General features: G+C 42.6%; 1 protein-coding gene across 7 annotated transcripts in view; it reads right to left on the reverse strand.

Moving 5' to 3' along the window:
* Window positions 1-2,163: 2,163 nt before the first annotated feature.
* The window catches only part of vps13d (vacuolar protein sorting 13 homolog D), a 182,201-nt gene continuing 166,027 nt past the window's right edge, over window positions 2,164-18,337 (reverse strand). For all 7 annotated transcript variants that reach the window (XM_060938250.1, XM_060938255.1, XM_060938254.1 and 4 more), the window contains exons 68-70: window positions 16,096-16,227; window positions 3,267-3,507; window positions 2,164-3,137 (exon numbers count right to left, since the gene is read on the reverse strand). In XM_060938250.1, the coding sequence (XP_060794233.1) occupies window positions 3,006-3,137; window positions 3,267-3,507; window positions 16,096-16,227 (505 nt within the window). In that variant the 3' untranslated portion in view covers window positions 2,164-3,005. The remainder of the gene's footprint in view (window positions 3,138-3,266; window positions 3,508-16,095; window positions 16,228-18,337) is intronic.

An 18,337-nucleotide genomic window follows, 5' to 3' on the forward strand; every position in this document is an offset into this window, starting at 1 on the left:
GCAGTTCTTTATGGAATCAATTTTGTGCCAAAATGTTCATACAATACTTTTGAAATATCAAACAAAAACGACAAATCAAAATACAAAAAAAGAAAAAAAAAGTCAATTTTTTTAGACTGGCAAACAAATTATTCGTGTAATCGTGCAAAATATCAGTCTATTACTCTTCAGAAACCTTTTATTTTTGTTCCGCGTCTTTCTCAGTTTTGTTTGACGTAATTTATTTTGGTTGCGATTCCAGCTCTCTCGTTTGCGCTCCCTGACTTTTTGCTTGCAGTTTTGGCACAAACTTCACGTGTGGGTGGGCTGTCCAGGAATGCATTCCCATTGGCTAACTTGTGTTTGACTGACAGCTACGCTCAGCGATTCCCCAGAGGCTGTTGCGGCCATTTCCTACTCGGATTTTGGCGGACTGTTTGGCGAGTGACCGATCCATTGACGGTAAACAAGGATCGAGTGGACTTCAGTGGCGACTATGATATTGAATTAATTCAACAAAGTGTAAATTCAATATCATAGTCGCCACTGAAGTCCACTCGATCCTTGTTTACCGTCAATGGATCGGTCACTCGTCAAACAGTCCGCCAGAATCCGAGTAGGGAATGGCTGAGCGTAGCTGTCAGTCAAACACAAGTTAGCCAATGGGAATGCATTCCTGGACAGCCCACCCACACGTGAAGTTTGTGCCAAAACTGTAAGTAAAAAGTCAGGGAGCGCAAACGAGAAAGCTGGAATCGCAACCAAAATAAATTACGGCAAACAAAACTGAGAAAGATGCGGAACAAAAATAAAAGGTTTCTGAAGAGTAACAGACTGATATTTTGCACGATTACACGAATAATTTGTTTGCCAGTCTAAAAAATTTGACTTTTTTTTCTTTTTTTTGTATATTGATTTGTCGTTTTTGTTTGACATTTCAAAATTGATTCCATAGTTCTTCAGTAGATTTGCTTATTTAACCCTCATGTGTGTGTCGGTCTGGGAAAACCTGTCCAATTTGGCTGAATTCTGGAAAATGGCCAGTAATACAGTTTGACGTATCTAGTATTTAATTAAACAAAGATATTTAACCAAATCATCATGGGAATTTTTTATGTACTTTATACTCTTGCCTAGATTTTCTACAAAAGATCATGTTGGGTAAGGAGCCAAGTTAACAAACAGCAGTAAATACAGTCAATCTGCCTCAAGACATCGGCGTGAGAATTTCCTCACACAGTGAAGGTCATACTTTAATCAAGTTGCTGGATGATTCATTTTGTGTTGTAGCAAAATGTACACAAGTCTAATCAAATTAGTTTGAACACAAGTACCAGCTGTCAAAGTGGCTGCAATGCTGCTGCACCATCGCATCATCATCAAGAACACTTACATGCTCTGTGACAGTGGATAACAACGTTCAGTTACTGAATAAATATTTGGCCAACAGTATAGAGCTTTTGCCTCAAGTGATAAGATTGAAGAGACTGAGTTGGGTGATGAATAAACAAAGTTATGTGATAAAACATCCCTTCATCCATCAATTATCTATGCCACTTATCCATCAGGGTCGCGAAGGAAGCTGGAGCCAATCCCAGCTGACTTCAGGCGAGAGGTGGGGTACACCTTGGGCAGGTCGCCAATCTCACAGGGATAATACAGAGACGAACAACCATTCACACTCATGTTTACACCTATGGGCAATCTAGAGTAACCAGCTGACCTAATCTGCAAGTCTTTGGACTGTTGGAGGAAACTGGAGAACCCAGAGAAAAGCCACGCAGGGACGGGGAGAACATGCAAATTTGCATGATAAAACGTAGCATAGTTTATTAAAATTTGTACATCTTATTTACTGCATGTTAAATTAAACGCAAATGAAATCAATACTTGCATTTAGATAATGAAGCCATTGGTGTGTCTCAAATGAAGCTTGAATTTCATATCCTTTGATTATGTGAACGGTTTTCCCAGGCTGTCACACAAATAAATTTAGTGGTAGAGAATGGATAAACGAGAATCCGAATCAATCAGAAGTATAAATATTGAGGTAAAAAGGTAAAGGTAAAACAGGTAAAGATTTATGTAAAAGGAAGGAAGATCTGACAATTAACAACAACCACCACCATAAAAAACAAAAACACAGCAACAACAACAACAAAAAAAAAGGCACCAAATCCTGCACAATCTTGCACTTGCAATCTCTGCAGATTAGCAATAGTTTATTTACAACAAAAGCAATAAATCTACTCACGTCCAGGCCAAATGCCAAAATATTAGGTGATTAGTGTAGTGATTTAATGATTATTAACTCTCACAACATTCTGTGCGACAGACTTTGGTGCACTGTGTGTTTCAATTAGTAGGAATATATATTATTCCAGAAGATTTACAAAACTTTTTCCAAATGGACAAGAGCTTATAGAAAGAAAAGAGACACGAATAAATAAAATTCTAGAGGATTCAGGGCTCTTCTGTGTGACGAGTGGTAAGTGCGCAGTCAGACGTTATTTACACTTCCCTGTAGCGGTTAAGTGTGTGGTGTGTGTGTGTGTGTGTGGTACTGTACTTGCGCTACAGTAAGCAATGAGGACAGCAGCAGTTTCTTACATCTACATCAGTGCAATTTCCTCAGCCACATTCTCTCACTTATATAGAAAACTATTTTAAAGGCAGTTTTGTACATTAAAATTGTCCCTCAAATTTCTCCACAATATGTACATGACAATAGTGTCGTACTGGCATACATAACTGTCCTATAAACAAACGTACAAGATTAGTTTTATGCACAATTTTAGCAACAGTAAACAACTCAAACTATATAAACATCTATAAAACAAAATAATCTTCTTGGAAGTAAAATCTTGCATAATTGCCAGTTAAATGTGCTTAATGGAGACGATTACAGTAGCATCATGAAACAAATCCTTCAGTGAGAGCATGTCAGCCTTAATCGATCGTCAGGTATACCTTAAAAACAGTGCAAGAAAAATAAACCGGCATCTACCAAACACGAGTTTATTTCGTCAGGAGTCCAACAGTAAACTATCCTCGTTCTCACTGGGGGGTAACATGAGCTGCTGCTCATAGTAAAGGCTCTTGGCATAGTTGACTTCTTGCGAGATCTTCACTGCCAGGCTCTCATTCCATACGTGAACCTTTTGGGGGAAAAAAAAAGGGTCAGTGCTTTTAGACGTCAGCCTAAGCGTGGTTATGGGACAGTTTGTTTATTTATTTACACATTAAATTATCTTGACAAATCCACAGTAAACAGCAAGCTTTCTCACCTTGGGCTTCTGATGTGATGGACCTGGAATGGCTACCCCGCTACTTGTGTTTTCAGCTTTCTTTGTGAGCTGAACGTAGACTTTCCCATGATCCTTCGAGACCAGGCAGTGGTAAAGATCATCATATTTTACCTCCAGAAAAATGGCTTCCCGATCCACATATTCCCCAGGCTTAAGGAAGTACACGACTTTAGAGGAGATGAGCACACAGTAAGTGTCGATGGGCTCCACGGCAATGAAACTAAAATGACAAATGAGGACCGGAACGATTAGCGTACATTATATATACACACACACACACACTGGCAGTACCACAGAGTAGCTTTAGCAGACAAATATACAATATGGTTTCTTGTTTCTGGAAAGCGAAAAAACAAAACTGCCTTGCCATCAACTCCTGTTCCAGTATACTCTCAGGCTACGTTCACATTACAAACCTCACTGTTCAATTCTGATTTTTTGCTCAGATCAGATTTGCCCATCTTGATGGTTCACATTCATAATTACAATTGGCTTGTATCTAACTAATGTGAACACATCTGTCCTCCGAAGTGGCACGCATGCACACAGTTTTTGCACGAGTCATCTGCATCACCAACAACAAACATACAGTGCTCAGCGTAAATGAGTACACCCCCTTTGAAAAGTAACATTTTAAACAATATCTCAATGAACTAGCCTAGTAAACTAGACCCACCCGCCTAGCGGCCAAAAATATTTTTGCCTAGCGAATGGATCTAGCCTCGCACCATATAAACAAAAACACCCCGGGCATCAAATCGTGCCCGCCAATCACAACACAAGGTTTTTGTTTGGATTCTTTGGGCGGGCTTTTGCAGGAGTGACGACAAAGCTGCGCGACGCTGGAGAAAGCGCAACAGGGAAGATGGCTACGGGCTAGTGAACAGCGCGCGTTTGACTCCGCTTTGGGAATCAGTTTTAGAAGAATTAGACTTGGAGTTTTCGTTGAAACATGAGCAGGAAGAGGCTCTCCGCTCATTCCTTTTCAAGAAGGACGTTTTCGCGGTTTTGCCGACCGGCTATGGCAAAAGTCTGATCTACCAGCTGGCTCTGCTCGTAGCCAAAAGGATGGGGCTAGTTTGTGCAGTACGAAGAATTAATAAACAGCTTTGAAACATTACTTTTTGATTGTTTCTTATTTTCCCGTTATTTTAAATTTAAGGGAAATTATTTCACCAAACACCACTAAATAAAAACTCTCAAAAACAGTTTAAGCAAACCCTTGAAAAACACTTGGTAAAAAAAAAAAAGTGTATGTGGTACAGACTCCAAACTTGTGGTCATTATCTCCAAACTTCTTAATATCTAGAACCTGTTTATTAATTAATACGCATTTTGAAAAATTATTTATTTCAAGGTCTCCCCCACTGCTTTCTGTCGCTCTGACTACGTCACAGTCACTGTTGCGCTGATTGGTCAGAGCGTTGGCCTATACGCACAGACAGAGTTTGAAAGACAACGGGTTGTTCCTCCTACCTGCTTCAGAAATGTCTACGGATCGAGGCCAGACTAAATATTCACATTTAGTCTGGCTTGCCAGGCTATCAATGAACACAAACAATTTCCAAAATGTTGACAAGACAAAGTTTAATATAACATCTGTTTAACTTATAACGTGAAAGTAAGGTTAATAATACAACTTAGACTACACATTTTTTTCAGTTTTACTCAAATTAGGGTGGTGCAAAAATGAGTACACCCCACAACAAAAACTACTACATCTAGCACTTTGTATGGCCTCCATGATTTTTAAATGACAGCGCCAAGTCTTCTAGGCATGGAATGAACAAGTTGGCAACATCAATCTTTTTCCATTCTTCAACAATGACCTCTTTTAGTGACTGGATGCTGGATGGAGAGTGATGCTCAACTTGTCTCTTCAGAATTCCCCATAGGTGTTCGATTGGGTTCAGATCAGGAGACATACTTGGCCACTGAATCACTTTCACCCTGTTCTCCTTCAGAAATCCAACAGTGGCTTTAGATGTGTGTTTAGGATCATTGTCACGTCGGAAAAGTGCACAACGACCAAGGGCACGGAGTGATGGTAGCATCTTCCCTTTCAGTATAGAGCAATACATTTGTGAATTCATGATGCCATCAATGAAATGCAGCTCCCCGACACCAGCAGCACATAAGGACACTGCCACCACCATGTTTCACTGTTGGCACCATGCATTTTTCTTTGTATTCCTCACCTTTGCGACGCCATACAGTTTTGAAGCCATCAGTTCCAAAAACATTTATCTTGGTCTCATCACTCCAGAGTATAGAGTCCCAGTAGTCTTCATCTTTGTCAGCATGGGCCCTGGCAAACTCTAGGTGGGCTTTTTTGTGCCTGGGCTTTAGGAGAGGCTTCTTTCGTGGACGGCATCCATGCATGCCATTCCTCTGCAGTGTACGCCGTATTGTGTCACGGGAAATAGTCACCCCAGTTTGGCTTTCTATTTCTTTAGATAACTGCAGTGAACTTGCATGCCAATTTTCTTCAACCCTTCTCATCAGAAGACGCTCCTGTCGAGGTGTTAACTTCTGTGGACGACCTGGACGTCTCTGTGAGATGGTTGCAGTTCCATCTTTCTTAAATTTTTGTACCACTTTTGCTACAGTATTCTGACTGATAAGTAAAGCTTTGCTGATCTTCTTGTAGCCTTCACCTTTGTGGTGTAAAGAAATTATTTTCTTTGGGGAATTCTGAAGCGACAAGTTGAGCATCACTCTCCATCCAGCATCCAGTCACTAAAAGAGGTCATTGTTGAAGAGTGGAAAAAGATTGATGTTGCAAAATGTCGCCAACTTGTTCATTCCATGCCTAGAAGACTTGGCGCTGTCATTAAAAATTATGGAGGCCATACAAAGTACTAGATGTAGTAGTTTTTGTTGTGGGGTGTACTCATTTTTGCACCACCCTAATTTGAGTAAAACTGAAAAAATGTGTAATCTAAGTTTATATTATTAACCTTACTTTCATGTTATAAGTTAAACAGATGTTACATTAAACTTTGTCTTGTCAACATTTTGGAAATTGTTTGCGTTCATTGAGATATTGTTTAGAATGTTACTTTTCACAGGGGGTGTACTCATTTACGCTAAGCACTGTATCTGAGAGATGACTTGTATTAACCCCTTCAATGCCCTTGGACGAGTCATATACGTCATGAAATCTTTTACCGCTGTGCCTTATGACGTACGCTACTAGTCAAACACCTCCTTTTATGTACCTTACATGGCATATTACTTTTACTTCACAGTGGCACATATGAATTACAGTCAATGCCTAAAACATTCTTAGTTCATGACGTACGTGACTCGTCCAAGGGCACTGAAGGGGTTAAAATGGACTAAATGGATGCACTAGTAGCTTATGTATGCGTCACATTTTGCTCTGGAGGACAGCAGACAGTTCATCAGTTCAGTTGTACATGATCAAGTCAAGAAGGTGGGTGAAAAATAAAAGCCAGATGGCTAGCTTTTGCTGTTTTCATAGCTATTGTAGCTCTCTTCCATTGCTGTTTTACCGTGCTACTGGTGCTGGGTGATGAAGACAGTGCTGAATGCATGTGTATAGACCAGAGCTGTAGTCGAGTCACTAATCCTCGAGTCTGAGTCCAGTCTCGAGTCCAAGTCATGTCCAAGTCATTTAAAAAAAAAAAAAAATTCGAGTTGAGTCCGAGTCCACTATTGATCCGAGCCGAGTCCACTACTCCAACCGCACCATTCGACTGTGGCTGTTTTAGCGGCATTAACATTAGTTTGTTCCTGAACGTGACGTATGAACAGGTGAATGTGCATTCTCTGTCAGGGAATGCAAAGTATTCTGTCAGAGATGGTTGCGAGACGGATGTAAGTGCAGAAGATGTGTTTATTAATACAAGTGAAGACGGGTAAACAATCCAGAATGGCAGGCTAAATCGTAAAACGGTGAAACAGGCAATAGGTCAAGCGAGGCACAAACAGGCTATCGTAGACTCGGCAGAATCAAAGACGAGAAACAGGAAATCAGGGATCAGGAAACCAAACAAGGCTTGGTAATGTGTCAGCAATGCAACTCAATACTTTGCAAAGTAAGTGCGTTTTCTTAGTTTTTATATTGGCACACTGATTGTGCCTTAATCCTGTGCAGGTGCGAGTCGTTTACGGCGTGAGAGTCCGCTTGGTGCGCGTGCTGTCCGGCGCGGACCCGAGAGTCTACCTGATGCATGCGCCAAGGCACGCAGGTGTGACGCTCTTGCACGAAATTAGTACAAAACTTAATGTAAATATAAATAATATCTTATACCAAATTATTATGGCATGTTACAAAAAACAAAGAAAAAATCCAAGTCCTCATCTCAAATTTATGAGTCCAAGTCATCAATGCTCAAGTCCAAGTCAAGTCACGAGTCCTTAAAATTAGGGCACGAGTCAGACTCGAGTCCAAGTCCTGGACTCGAGTACTACAAGCCTGGTATAGACAAAAAGCTACATGAATTACTATCTGACCATTCTCATTCACATTGCATGCCCATGAATCAGATATGTATCTGATCTAGGACCACGTAAGAAAGTGACTCAAAGCTGACTTGCAAAGATCTGATTTCCGTGACCGATTCTGAGTCACTTCAGTCTGGTAATGTGAATGTTGCCTAAATATTCTGAAAAGAATTAAGATGCAATCCAAATTGCACATCTTCTCGCTGTCTCACTACCAAAAGCCTGAGGCTAAATGGATTTTGCCTGCTGTGTGTGCACAGGAAGTGAATTAACTTTGTATGTGTGGAATCAACTCTTAAGCTTTCAATGCTGGGAATCGACTATTTTTGGAATCGGCTTATGCGAACCAAAAGCTTGATGACTTCTCTTTAAAAAATATATTGTGTATGCTATACATAAACTATTTCCAAACTGATTGATTCAAATTGCTTCCCTACTCACTGCCAAACACTGCTTCATGCTATGAGACTCTCGCAGACTAATCATTCAACCTGGGACATTATGCTTCCCAAGTTTTCTCATATTTCCACAAATGAATGAATGATAAATTGAAATAGTACTCGCATGAAAACAGAAATAATAGCAAGAAGCCCACAGCATAATTTGATGTAAAAAGTCACTTCACGTACACATTCGAGTGTGTAAATGAAGTGACAGTCACAGCCTGCTTCATAACACACTCCAAATAATCGATAATGAAATTTGTAAATTATCTATCACCACTTTGTTAATTAGTTGTTGCAACCTGATGCATCTGGCTCTGATATGCATGGGAATGTAATTCATAGCAGTTAGCTCGCATAGCTCATGAAGTTATTTTAATTTGCACCAGCCCGTGACAGTTTCTAATGAATTTTGTGGGTTCCAATATCCTAAAATATAAACAATAGTCTAATTTAAAAGCATTGTGACCTAGATTATGCAGTTACTAATGATCACAATATGTTTATGCTAACATGATCTTGGTCTCTGAACTACATGTTTGACTGGTTACTCATGCCCTAATAAAAGTAAAACCCTCACACTTGTGTGAGTGACTGACTGACAGTGAGTGAGTGAGTGAGTGAGTGAGTGAGTGAGTGAGTGAGTGACAGTGAGTGACAGTGAGTGAGAGACAGTGAGTGACAGTGAGTGAGTGAGTGACCGTGAGTGAGTGAGTGAGTGACTGAGTGACAGACAGTGAGTGACTGAGTGAGTGAGTGAGTGAGTGAGTGAGTGACAGAGTGAGCGAGAGTGAGTGAGTGACAGTGTGAGTGAGTGAGTGAGTGAGTGAGTGAGTGAGTGAGTGAGTGAGTGACAGTGAGTGAGTGACAGTGAGTGAGTGACAGTGAGTGTGAGTGTGTGTGAGTGACAGTGAGTGTGAGTGAGAGACAGTGAGTGTGAGTGAGAGAGTGTGGGTGAGTGACAGTGAGTGAGTGAGTGAGTGAGTGAGTGAGTGACAGTGAGTGAGTGAGTGTGTGTGAGTGACAGTGAGTGAGTGACAGTGAGTGTGAGTGAGTGTGTGTGAGTGACAGTGAGTGTGAGTGAGAGAGTGTGTGTGAGTGACAGTGAGTGTGAGTGAGAGAGTGTGTGTGAGTGACAGTGAGTGAGAGAGTGTGTGTGAGTGACAGTGAGTGAGAGAGTGTGTGTGAGTGACAGTGAGTGAGAGAGTGTGTGTGAGTGACAGTGAGTGAGAGAGTGTGTGTGACAGTGAGTGTGTGACAGTGAGTGAGTGAGTGACAGTGAGTGAGTGAGTGACAGTGAGTGAGTGAGTGAGAGTGAGTGACTGAGTGAGTGAGTGACTGAGTGACAGTGAGTGAGTGACTGAGTGAGTGAGTGACTGAGTGAGTGAGTGACTGAGTGACAGTGAGTGAGTGACAGTGAGTGAGTGACAGTGAGTGAGTGAGTGAGTGTGACAGTGAGTGAGTGAGTGAGTGACAGAGTGAGCAAGAGAGAGTGAGTGAGTGAGTGACAGTGAGTGATTGACTGAGTGAGTGAGACAGTGAGTGAGTGAGTGAGTGAGTGAGTGAGTGAGTGAGTGAGTGAGTGACTGACAGTGAGTGAGTGACTGACAGTGAGTGAGTGAGTGACAGAGTGAGCGAGAGACAGTGAGTGAGTGAGTGAGAGTGAGTGAGTGACAGAGTGAGCGAGAGTGAGTGAGTGACAGTGTGAGTGAGTGAGTGAGTGACAGTGTGAGTGAGTGAGTGAGTGAGTGAGAGTGAGTGACAGTGAGTGAGTGAGTGAGTGAGTGAGTGAGTGTGTGACAGTGAGTGAGTGACAGTGAGTGAGTGACAGTGAGTGAGTGTGTGTGAGTGACAGTGAGTGAGTGACAGTGAGTGTGAGTGAGTGTGTGTGAGTGACAGTGAGTGTGAGTGAGAGTGTGTGTGTGAGTGACAGTGAGTGAGAGTGTGTGTGAGTGACAGTGAGTGAGAGAGTGTGTGAGTGTGACAGTGAGTGAGAGAGTGTGTGTGACAGTGAGTGTGTGACAGTGAGTGAGTGAGTGACAGTGAGTGAGAGACAGTGAGTGACAGTGAGTGAGTGACAGTGAGTGAGTGAGTGACAGTGAGTGAGTGAGTGAGTGAGTGAGTGAGTGAGTGACAGACAGTGAGTGACTGAGTGAGTGAGTGAGTGAGTGACAGAGTGAGCGAGAGTGAGTGAGTGAGTGAGTGACAGTGAGTGAGTGTGTGAGTGACAGTGAGTGAGTGAGTGAGTGAGTGAGTGAGTGAGTGAGTGACAGTGAGTGAGTGTGTGTGAGTGACAGTGAGTGAGTGACAGTGAGTGTGAGTGAGTGTGTGTGAGTGACAGTGAGTGTGAGTGAGAGACAGTGAGTGTGAGAGAGTGTGGGTGAGTGACAGTGAGTGAGTGAGTGAGTGAGTGAGTGAGTGACAGTGAGTGACAGTGAGTGTGTGTGAGTGACAGTGAGTGAGTGACAGTGAGTGTGAGTGAGTGTGTGTGAGTGACAGTGAGTGTGAGTGAGAGAGTGTGTGTGAGTGACAGTGAGTGTGAGTGAGTGTGTGTGTGAGTGACAGTGAGTGAGAGAGTGTGTGTGACAGTGAGTGTGTGACAGTGAGTGAGTGACAGTGAGTGAGTGACAGTGAGTGAGTGAGAGTGAGTGAGTGAGAGTGAGTGACTGAGTGAGTGAGTGACTGAGTGACAGTGAGTGAGTGACTGAGTGAGTGAGTGACTGAGTGACAGTGAGTGAGTGACAGTGAGTGAGTGAGTGAGTGTGACAGTGAGTGAGTGAGTGAGTGAGTGAGTGACAGAGTGAGCAAGAGAGAGTGAGTGAGTGACAGTGAGTGATTGACTGAGTGAGTGAGACAGTGAGTGAGTGAGTGAGTGAGTGAGTGAGTGAGTGAGTGAGTGAGTGACTGACAGTGAGTGAGTGACTGACAGTGAGTGAGTGAGTGACAGAGTGAGTGACAGAGTGAGCGAGAGACAGTGAGTGAGTGAGTGAGTGAGTGAGTGAGTGAGTGAGTGAGAGTGAGTGACAGAGTGAGCGAGAGTGAGTGAGTGACAGAGTGAGCGAGAGTGAGTGAGTGAGTGACAGTGTGAGTGAGTGAGTGAGTGAGTGAGTGAGTGAGTGAGTGAGAGTGAGTGACAGTGAGTGAGTGAGTGACAGTGAGTGAGTGACAGTGAGTGAGTGAGTGAGTGAGTGAGTGAGTGAGTGACAGTGAGTGAGTGAGTGTGTGACAGTGAGTGAGTGAGTGAGTGACAGTGAGTGAGTGAGTGAGTGAGTGAGTGAGTGTGTGACAGTGAGTGTGAGTGAGAGAGTGTGTGTGAGTGACAGTGAGTGAGAGTGTGTGTGTGAGTGAGTGACAGTGAGTGAGAGAGTGTGTGAGTGTGACAGTGAGTGAGAGAGTGTGTGTGACAGTGAGTGTGTGACAGTGAGTGAGTGAGTGACAGTGAGTGAGTGTGTGTGTGACAGTGAGTGAGTGAGTGACAGTGAGTGAGTGACAGTGAGTGAGAGTGAGTGTGTGACAGTGAGTGAGTGTGTGACAGTGAGTGAGTGACAGTGAGTGAGAGAGTGTGTGTGAGTGACAGTGAGTGAGTGACAGTGAGTGTGAGTGAGTGAGTGACAGTGAGTGTGAGTGACAGTGTGTGTGAGTGACAGTGAGTGAGTGAGTGAGTGTGTGACAGTGAGTGAGTGTGTGACAGTGAGTGAGAGTGTGTGTGTGAGTGACAGTGAGTGAGTGACAGTGAGTGTGAGTGAGTGAGTGAGTGAGTGAGTGAGTGACAGTGAGTGTGAGTGAGAGAGTGTGTGTGAGTGACAGTGAGTGAGTGAGCGAGTGAGAGAGTGTGTGACAGTGAGTGAGTGAGTGACAGTGAGTGAGAGAGTGTGTGTGAGTGACAGTGAGTGAGTGAGCGAGTGAGAGAGTGTGTGACAGTGAGTGAGTGTGTGACAGTGAGTGAGTGACAGTGAGTGAGAGAGTGTGTGTGAGTGACAGTGAGTGAGTGAGCGAGTGAGAGAGTGTGTGACAGTGAGTGAGTGAGTGACAGTGAGTGAGAGAGTGTGTGTGAGTGACAGTGAGTGAGTGACAGTGAGTGTGAGTGAGTGAGTGTGTGAGTGACAGTGAGTGTGTGTGAGTGACAGTGAGTGTGTGTGAGTGAGTGAGTGAGTGAGTGAGTGAGTGAGTGAGTGAGTGTGAGACAGTGAGTGAGTGTGTGACAGTGAGTGTGAGTGAGTGAGTGTGTGAGTGACAGTGAGTGTGAGTGAGAGAGTGTGTGTGAGTGACAGTGAGTGAGTGAGCGAGTGAGAGAGTGTGTGACAGTGAGTGAGTGAGTGAGAGACAGTGAGTGAGAGAGTGTGTGTGAATGACAGTGAGTGAGTGACAGTGAGTGTGAGTGAGTGAGTGTGTGAGAGAGTGTGTGACAGTGAGTGAGTGAGTGTGAGTGAGAGAGTGTGTGTGTGTGTGTGTGTGTGTGTGACAGTGAGTGTGTGACAGTGAGTGAGTGACAGTGAGTGAGTGACAGTGAGTGAGTGAGTGAGTGAGTGAGTGTGTGAGAGAGTGTGTGACAGTGAGTGAGTGAGTGTGAGTGAGAGAGTGTGTGTGTGTGTGTGTGTGTGTGTGTGACAGTGAGTGTGTGACAGTGAGTGAGTGAGTGTGTGTGTGAGTGACAGTGAGTGAGAGACAGACAGTGAGTGAGTGAGAGACAGACAGTGAGTGAGTGAGAGACAGACAGTGAGTGAGTGAGAGACAGACAGTGAGTATCTATCTATCTATCTATCTATCTATCTATCTATCTATCTATCTATCTATCTATCTATCTATCTATCTATCTATCTATCTATCTATCTATCTATCTATCTATCTATCTATCTATCTATCTATCTATCTATCTATCTATCGTGCCCCAGTCCAAACCTTTAGCCACTGAATGTTTCCGCCAAGCATTCTAAAATACATACAGTACCAGTCAAAAGTTTGGATACCCGTATTCATAGAACATATAACAGTAACATATGGAACAAAAAGTGTTTTTAAAAAATGTTGCATATTTCAAATTAGCCACCGTTTACCTTGATGCCGCTTTGCACACTACTGGCATTATCATCTTAACCAGCTTCATGAGGTAGTCACCTGGAATGCTTTTCAATTAACAGGTCTGCCTCGTCAAAAGGTAATTAGTGCAATTTCTTGCCTTCTTAATGCGTTTGAGATCAAACAGTAAATAAATAAAACAATAATAATACTACAGTAAATAGCTATTCCACAACTGTAGTAATCCAGATTATGTCAGGAACTGCTGGACTAAGTAAAGAGAAACAACATCCATCATTACTTTAAGCCAGGGTTTCCCAAAGTGTGGTGCGCGCACCCCCGGGGGTGCACAAGCTGCCACTAGAGGGTGCGCAAGATAAAAAATGTAATGGCGATTTTTAACTCTTCTTCTACGCCGTAACGGTTCTACAGTAGTTTGTGGCTTCATTCATTCGCGATGCTCAACTGGTTGAAATCGACAAAACTAAATGCGCCACCACAAATCAGGGATGAAGGAGGAGAAACCCCAACAGATAGGGAGGAATCGGGGGCAATTGGTGAGGAGGAGAGAAGAGAGGGAGACGGGATTGCAGCGGATGTGGGAGAAGAAATGCGGAGTGCGGAAGAAATGCGGAGAATTAAATTCATTCTCAATTCATTTTCATAACCTTGTAATGACAGGGTTGTGTTGCTAGTGTTTTAAACACGGATGAAAATCATACATTTTCCCCATATCTGGCTGGTAGACTACATGCCTCGATGTGATCTCCCTTTGTAATGAATTTGCGCATTTACAGTGTTGCAACGTTTTAAAACTGTTACATTTCAATCAAATTCTATCTAATTCAAATACGAGAGCGCATAATACGTTAATGTGATTCGATGTTCTCATTTGAGCACGACGTGCTGCCTTTGTAAGAAAGCTTTGGTGTTTTTTTTTTTTCACTTTTGTGGTTTCCTGCAGGTGTGGCAAACGATGTTTGTCATCATTTTAGCACGATTAAAGATGCTGCCTTTATAAGAAAGCGTGTGTTTTTTGAAACTGAGGAACTGGGGGTGCGTCAACCTGGTTGGAGTATAGAAGGGGGTGCGCGGCCAACAAAGTTTGGGAACCGCTGCTTTAAGCCATGAAGTGTCTTTTTCTTAATAAAAATAAAGAAAAAACACTGAATTAGAAGGTGTGTCCAAACTTTTGACTGGTACTGTACATACATACATAAATTATAATACATTCATATTAGGCTACATCCCTTGTGCAGTAGTATGTGATTTTGGATGTAGACAAAACAATGGTTTTTATGGCCTTTAGGAAAACTTTATTATTGTTAATAAATATGGTGAAGTAGTAAATTTCTTAAAACATGCAATTTAGTCCATAAATACGTTGTTTTGTATACAACTATTAAGAGAATGTAATTGTTTCATCACCCTGTACTGCCTTTCCTCTGCTTCAACACACCATAAAAGAACCACCTTTTTTTTTTTTTTTTTTTAAATAATATGTAGGCTTTTTTCATGCCTGGTATTTTGTGCAAATTCAGATTTAAAACAGGTGACTACGGATACAGATGTAGTACACCTATACTGCTGAGGCAGTGATTCTAGCAAAAGCATAGCGTGGCTGTGTGAAGGGGCTGCTGGAGAGAATAATGGCTTTTGTGACACCTCTGAGGGGAGAGAGGTCAGCTGGGCCACAGGAGGGGTGCTGATTTGGATGGATTACCCCACAGAGAGAGGAAACACCTATCCCGCTTCAGCTACAAGAACAGAAGCAAAGGCTGGAGCCACCTGAAGCTGCTGCACGCTCTAGTTTGTCAGGCATCCTCAAATACCTGAATGCTGCAGCTATTTTGATTAATTTAAAAATAGATGTGTGGCGAATAAAGTTCAGATTTATTTTTCCTGTCTCTGTTCCAGGACTGTAAAAATGTATATCATACTCGGCAAGTACCTTGAAGGTAGGCAATAAGATGCATTGTCTGTAATACAGACAAAAGAAAACGTATATATTATTCTGCTGATTTACAATTTGCCACGCATTTGTTAACTATTTTATTCTTATTTTAAAGGAACAGTCCACCGTACTTCCATAATGAAATATGCTCTTATCTGAATTGAGACGAGCTGCTCCGTACCTGTCCGAGCTTTGCGCGACCTCCCAGTCAGTCAGACGCGCTGTCACTCCTGCTAGCAATGTAGCTAGGCTCAGTATGGCCAATGGTATTTTTTGGGGCTGTAGTTAGATGCGACCAAACTGTTCCGCGTTTTTCCTGTTTACATAGGTTTATATGACCAGTGATATGAAACAAGTTCAGTTACACAAATTGAAACGTAGCGATTTTCTATGCTATGGAAAGTCCGCACTATAATGACAGGCATACTAACACCTTCTGCGCGCTTCAGCAGCGCATTGATATCTGAGCTCCGTATCGATGCGCTGCCGAAGCACGCAGAAGGTGTTAGTACACCTGTCATTATAGTGTGGACTTTCCATAGCATAGAAAATCTCTACGTTTCAATTTGTGTAACTGAACTTGTTTCATATCACTGGTCATATAAACCTATGTAAACAGGAAAAACGCGGAAGAGTTTGGTCACATCTAACTACAGCCCCAAAAAATACCGTTGGCCATACTGAGCCTAGCTACATTGCTAACAGGAGTGACAGCGCGTCTGACTGCGTCTGACTGACTGGGAGGTCGCGCAAAGCTCGGATAGGTACGGAGCAGCTCGTCTCAATTCAGATAAGAGCATATTTCATTATGGAAGTACGGTGGACTGTTCCTTTAAAAGCCATTTACTATCCTATAGGTCCGATAAGATGATAAATAAACATGATGCTGTGGATGCATGAGAAATTTGAGCTGCATACTTACTATTCAGAGTGGATGTTGTCTGTGAGGTGAAAGAGTTGCTCCTGTCCGTCGGCCTGTGTGGCAGAGAAGCGAGGCAGTAGACCCTGAGGGCCCTTACAGCAACGGGGTTTCCTCATCCGGTGTACACTCAGCCTACCACACACACACACAATAAACCAAAATCTTAATACCTAAAAAAATAATAATTAAAAAAAAAAAATTAGAGAATGCACCAGTATTCTTGTGATGGTAAATATAAGATCTAACTTTGGAAGAATGTAAGCTTCGGTTAAAGAAAAATCTCTAGTCTCATAAAGACCAATTCTGATTTTGTGCAAGTGATCAAAATGAACATTGTACAAACATGTACAAACAGAACAATATTTTGTTTGACCTCCATTCTAGTTCATAATACTCCTTTGTGAGACACTGTTTAAACATTCAGACACATATTGTTGCCGAAAGCGGAGGTCTAAAGAGCTGGGTGTGTGTGTGTGTGTGTGCGCGCGAGTACTTGCAGACAAGGTGCTGATTATTTCCCCTCATCTTGTTTGACTAAATAATAAGTAAAAACGTGTGCCTTTTAGCTCCCCCTTCCAAACCCTTGATCAGACGGATAGCACGGTTCATTTTTAGTAGCCCACTAAAGCAGCATGGTTCAGGTCAAACAGGACAAGTGGTTCCAATGTCAAGGCAAAACCTGACTCCCACTTCTCCTAAGATTGACCCTCTCCTTGGCGGCCACCGCAGGCTGAACTGAAATTCGTACATCTGGCTTAAATCTGGGCTCGCAGTCATTTGATTAGAGCTGATGGTTTCCAGTTGATTCACAAAGACGCCAGTGTATTTCGCTTCTCTGCTCTGTTTAAACTGTGCCCTGCATTTCTGCAGCTGCTGCTGCTAATCTAAACCTGAGGTCTGAATAAAAGGCACGAAAGAAAAAGGCACAAAAGGATGGCTATCGGTAAAGAACTGACCTTTTGTTATTCATTGGGGGGAAAGACTAATAACAGGAACCGATCTCAATTAAAAACCAGAAGCTAAAAAAGAGAAAGAGACCCGAGAAAGTACAAGGTGTACATAATAAGCTAGAAAATGCTAAAACTGCTAATAGCATAGGAGGTTTAGGAAAAAAAAAAAACCCGTCAACAAAATGAAATTTGATGCTTCAGTCAAGTGTTATCTGAGGATTTGTTTTAACGAGAAACTAACATTTCCAAATGTCCTTGGCTGTCTCTCTGAGACATGGATCATAATCATAACCATAAGTCATGACATCTGGCCCTGAGTATCCAATGAGACTTCTAACCTCTCCCCCTCTAGCCTCACCCATTGCTCTAAAAGGCACTTGCACATAATGCCCTACGCTCGATTGTGCTGCTGGAACAATAGAGTTCAACTCCAGGTCAGGCTCAGGGCTTGGAGTCTAGCCAATCAGCTGTCAATGGGCACAAACAAACAGCCCTTACACTTATAACTTCATGCTCACTTCCGAGAAAAAGCAAACCTGAGGGAGGAGCCTGAGAGCAACCCAGCAGTACAGCAGAGGTGTTTCTTTCAGCACACCATGCCACACCCACGTGATCAGGTGAGATGAACGACTGGGCTTCAAGCGCCACATCAAATCTCTCTCTCTGGAAACTTTATTTAAAACTTCTTTTAAACAGGTTCTTTTTAAGGTGGGATTAGTGCTCCTTGTACTCTAGTGAATTTATTGTGCACTATATGAAAGACAAGTAATCATAGCTGTTGTGGAAACATTTCTTTTTTACTTAATTATTAAATCATATACCAACTTTCTTTTAAAATAATTTTGGATCATTGAACAGTTGATAACTTCAAAGAGACTTCAAATTGTTACTGTAATTCAGAAATAACTCTGATGCTCACTCATAAGTTGCTCATAAGCTCATAGGTTCCTGGTTACATGACTACAGTTTTTTTTGGGGGGCCTTTTTTCACCTTTATTATTGGATAGGACAGTGCAGAGACAGGAAATGAGCGGGAGAGAGAGACGGGGAGGGACCGGGAAACGACCCCGGGCCGGAACCGAACCCGGGTCGCCCGGATCCACGGCACGGCGCCCCATCCACCCGAGCCACGACGCCCCCACTACAGTTTTTTTGACGATATACACAACCCCAATTCCAAAAAAAGTATATATTTTTTTTAATTTGCTCATTTAATTTAATCACCTCCACTTTTAACACCAATCTGTAAATGTTTGGAGACTGAGGAGACCAACTGCTGTAGTTTTGAAAGT

This window comes from Neoarius graeffei, chromosome 13 (genome assembly GCF_027579695.1).
Source record: "Neoarius graeffei isolate fNeoGra1 chromosome 13, fNeoGra1.pri, whole genome shotgun sequence".
In the NCBI taxonomy this organism is placed as follows: domain Eukaryota; kingdom Metazoa; phylum Chordata; class Actinopteri; order Siluriformes; family Ariidae; genus Neoarius; species Neoarius graeffei.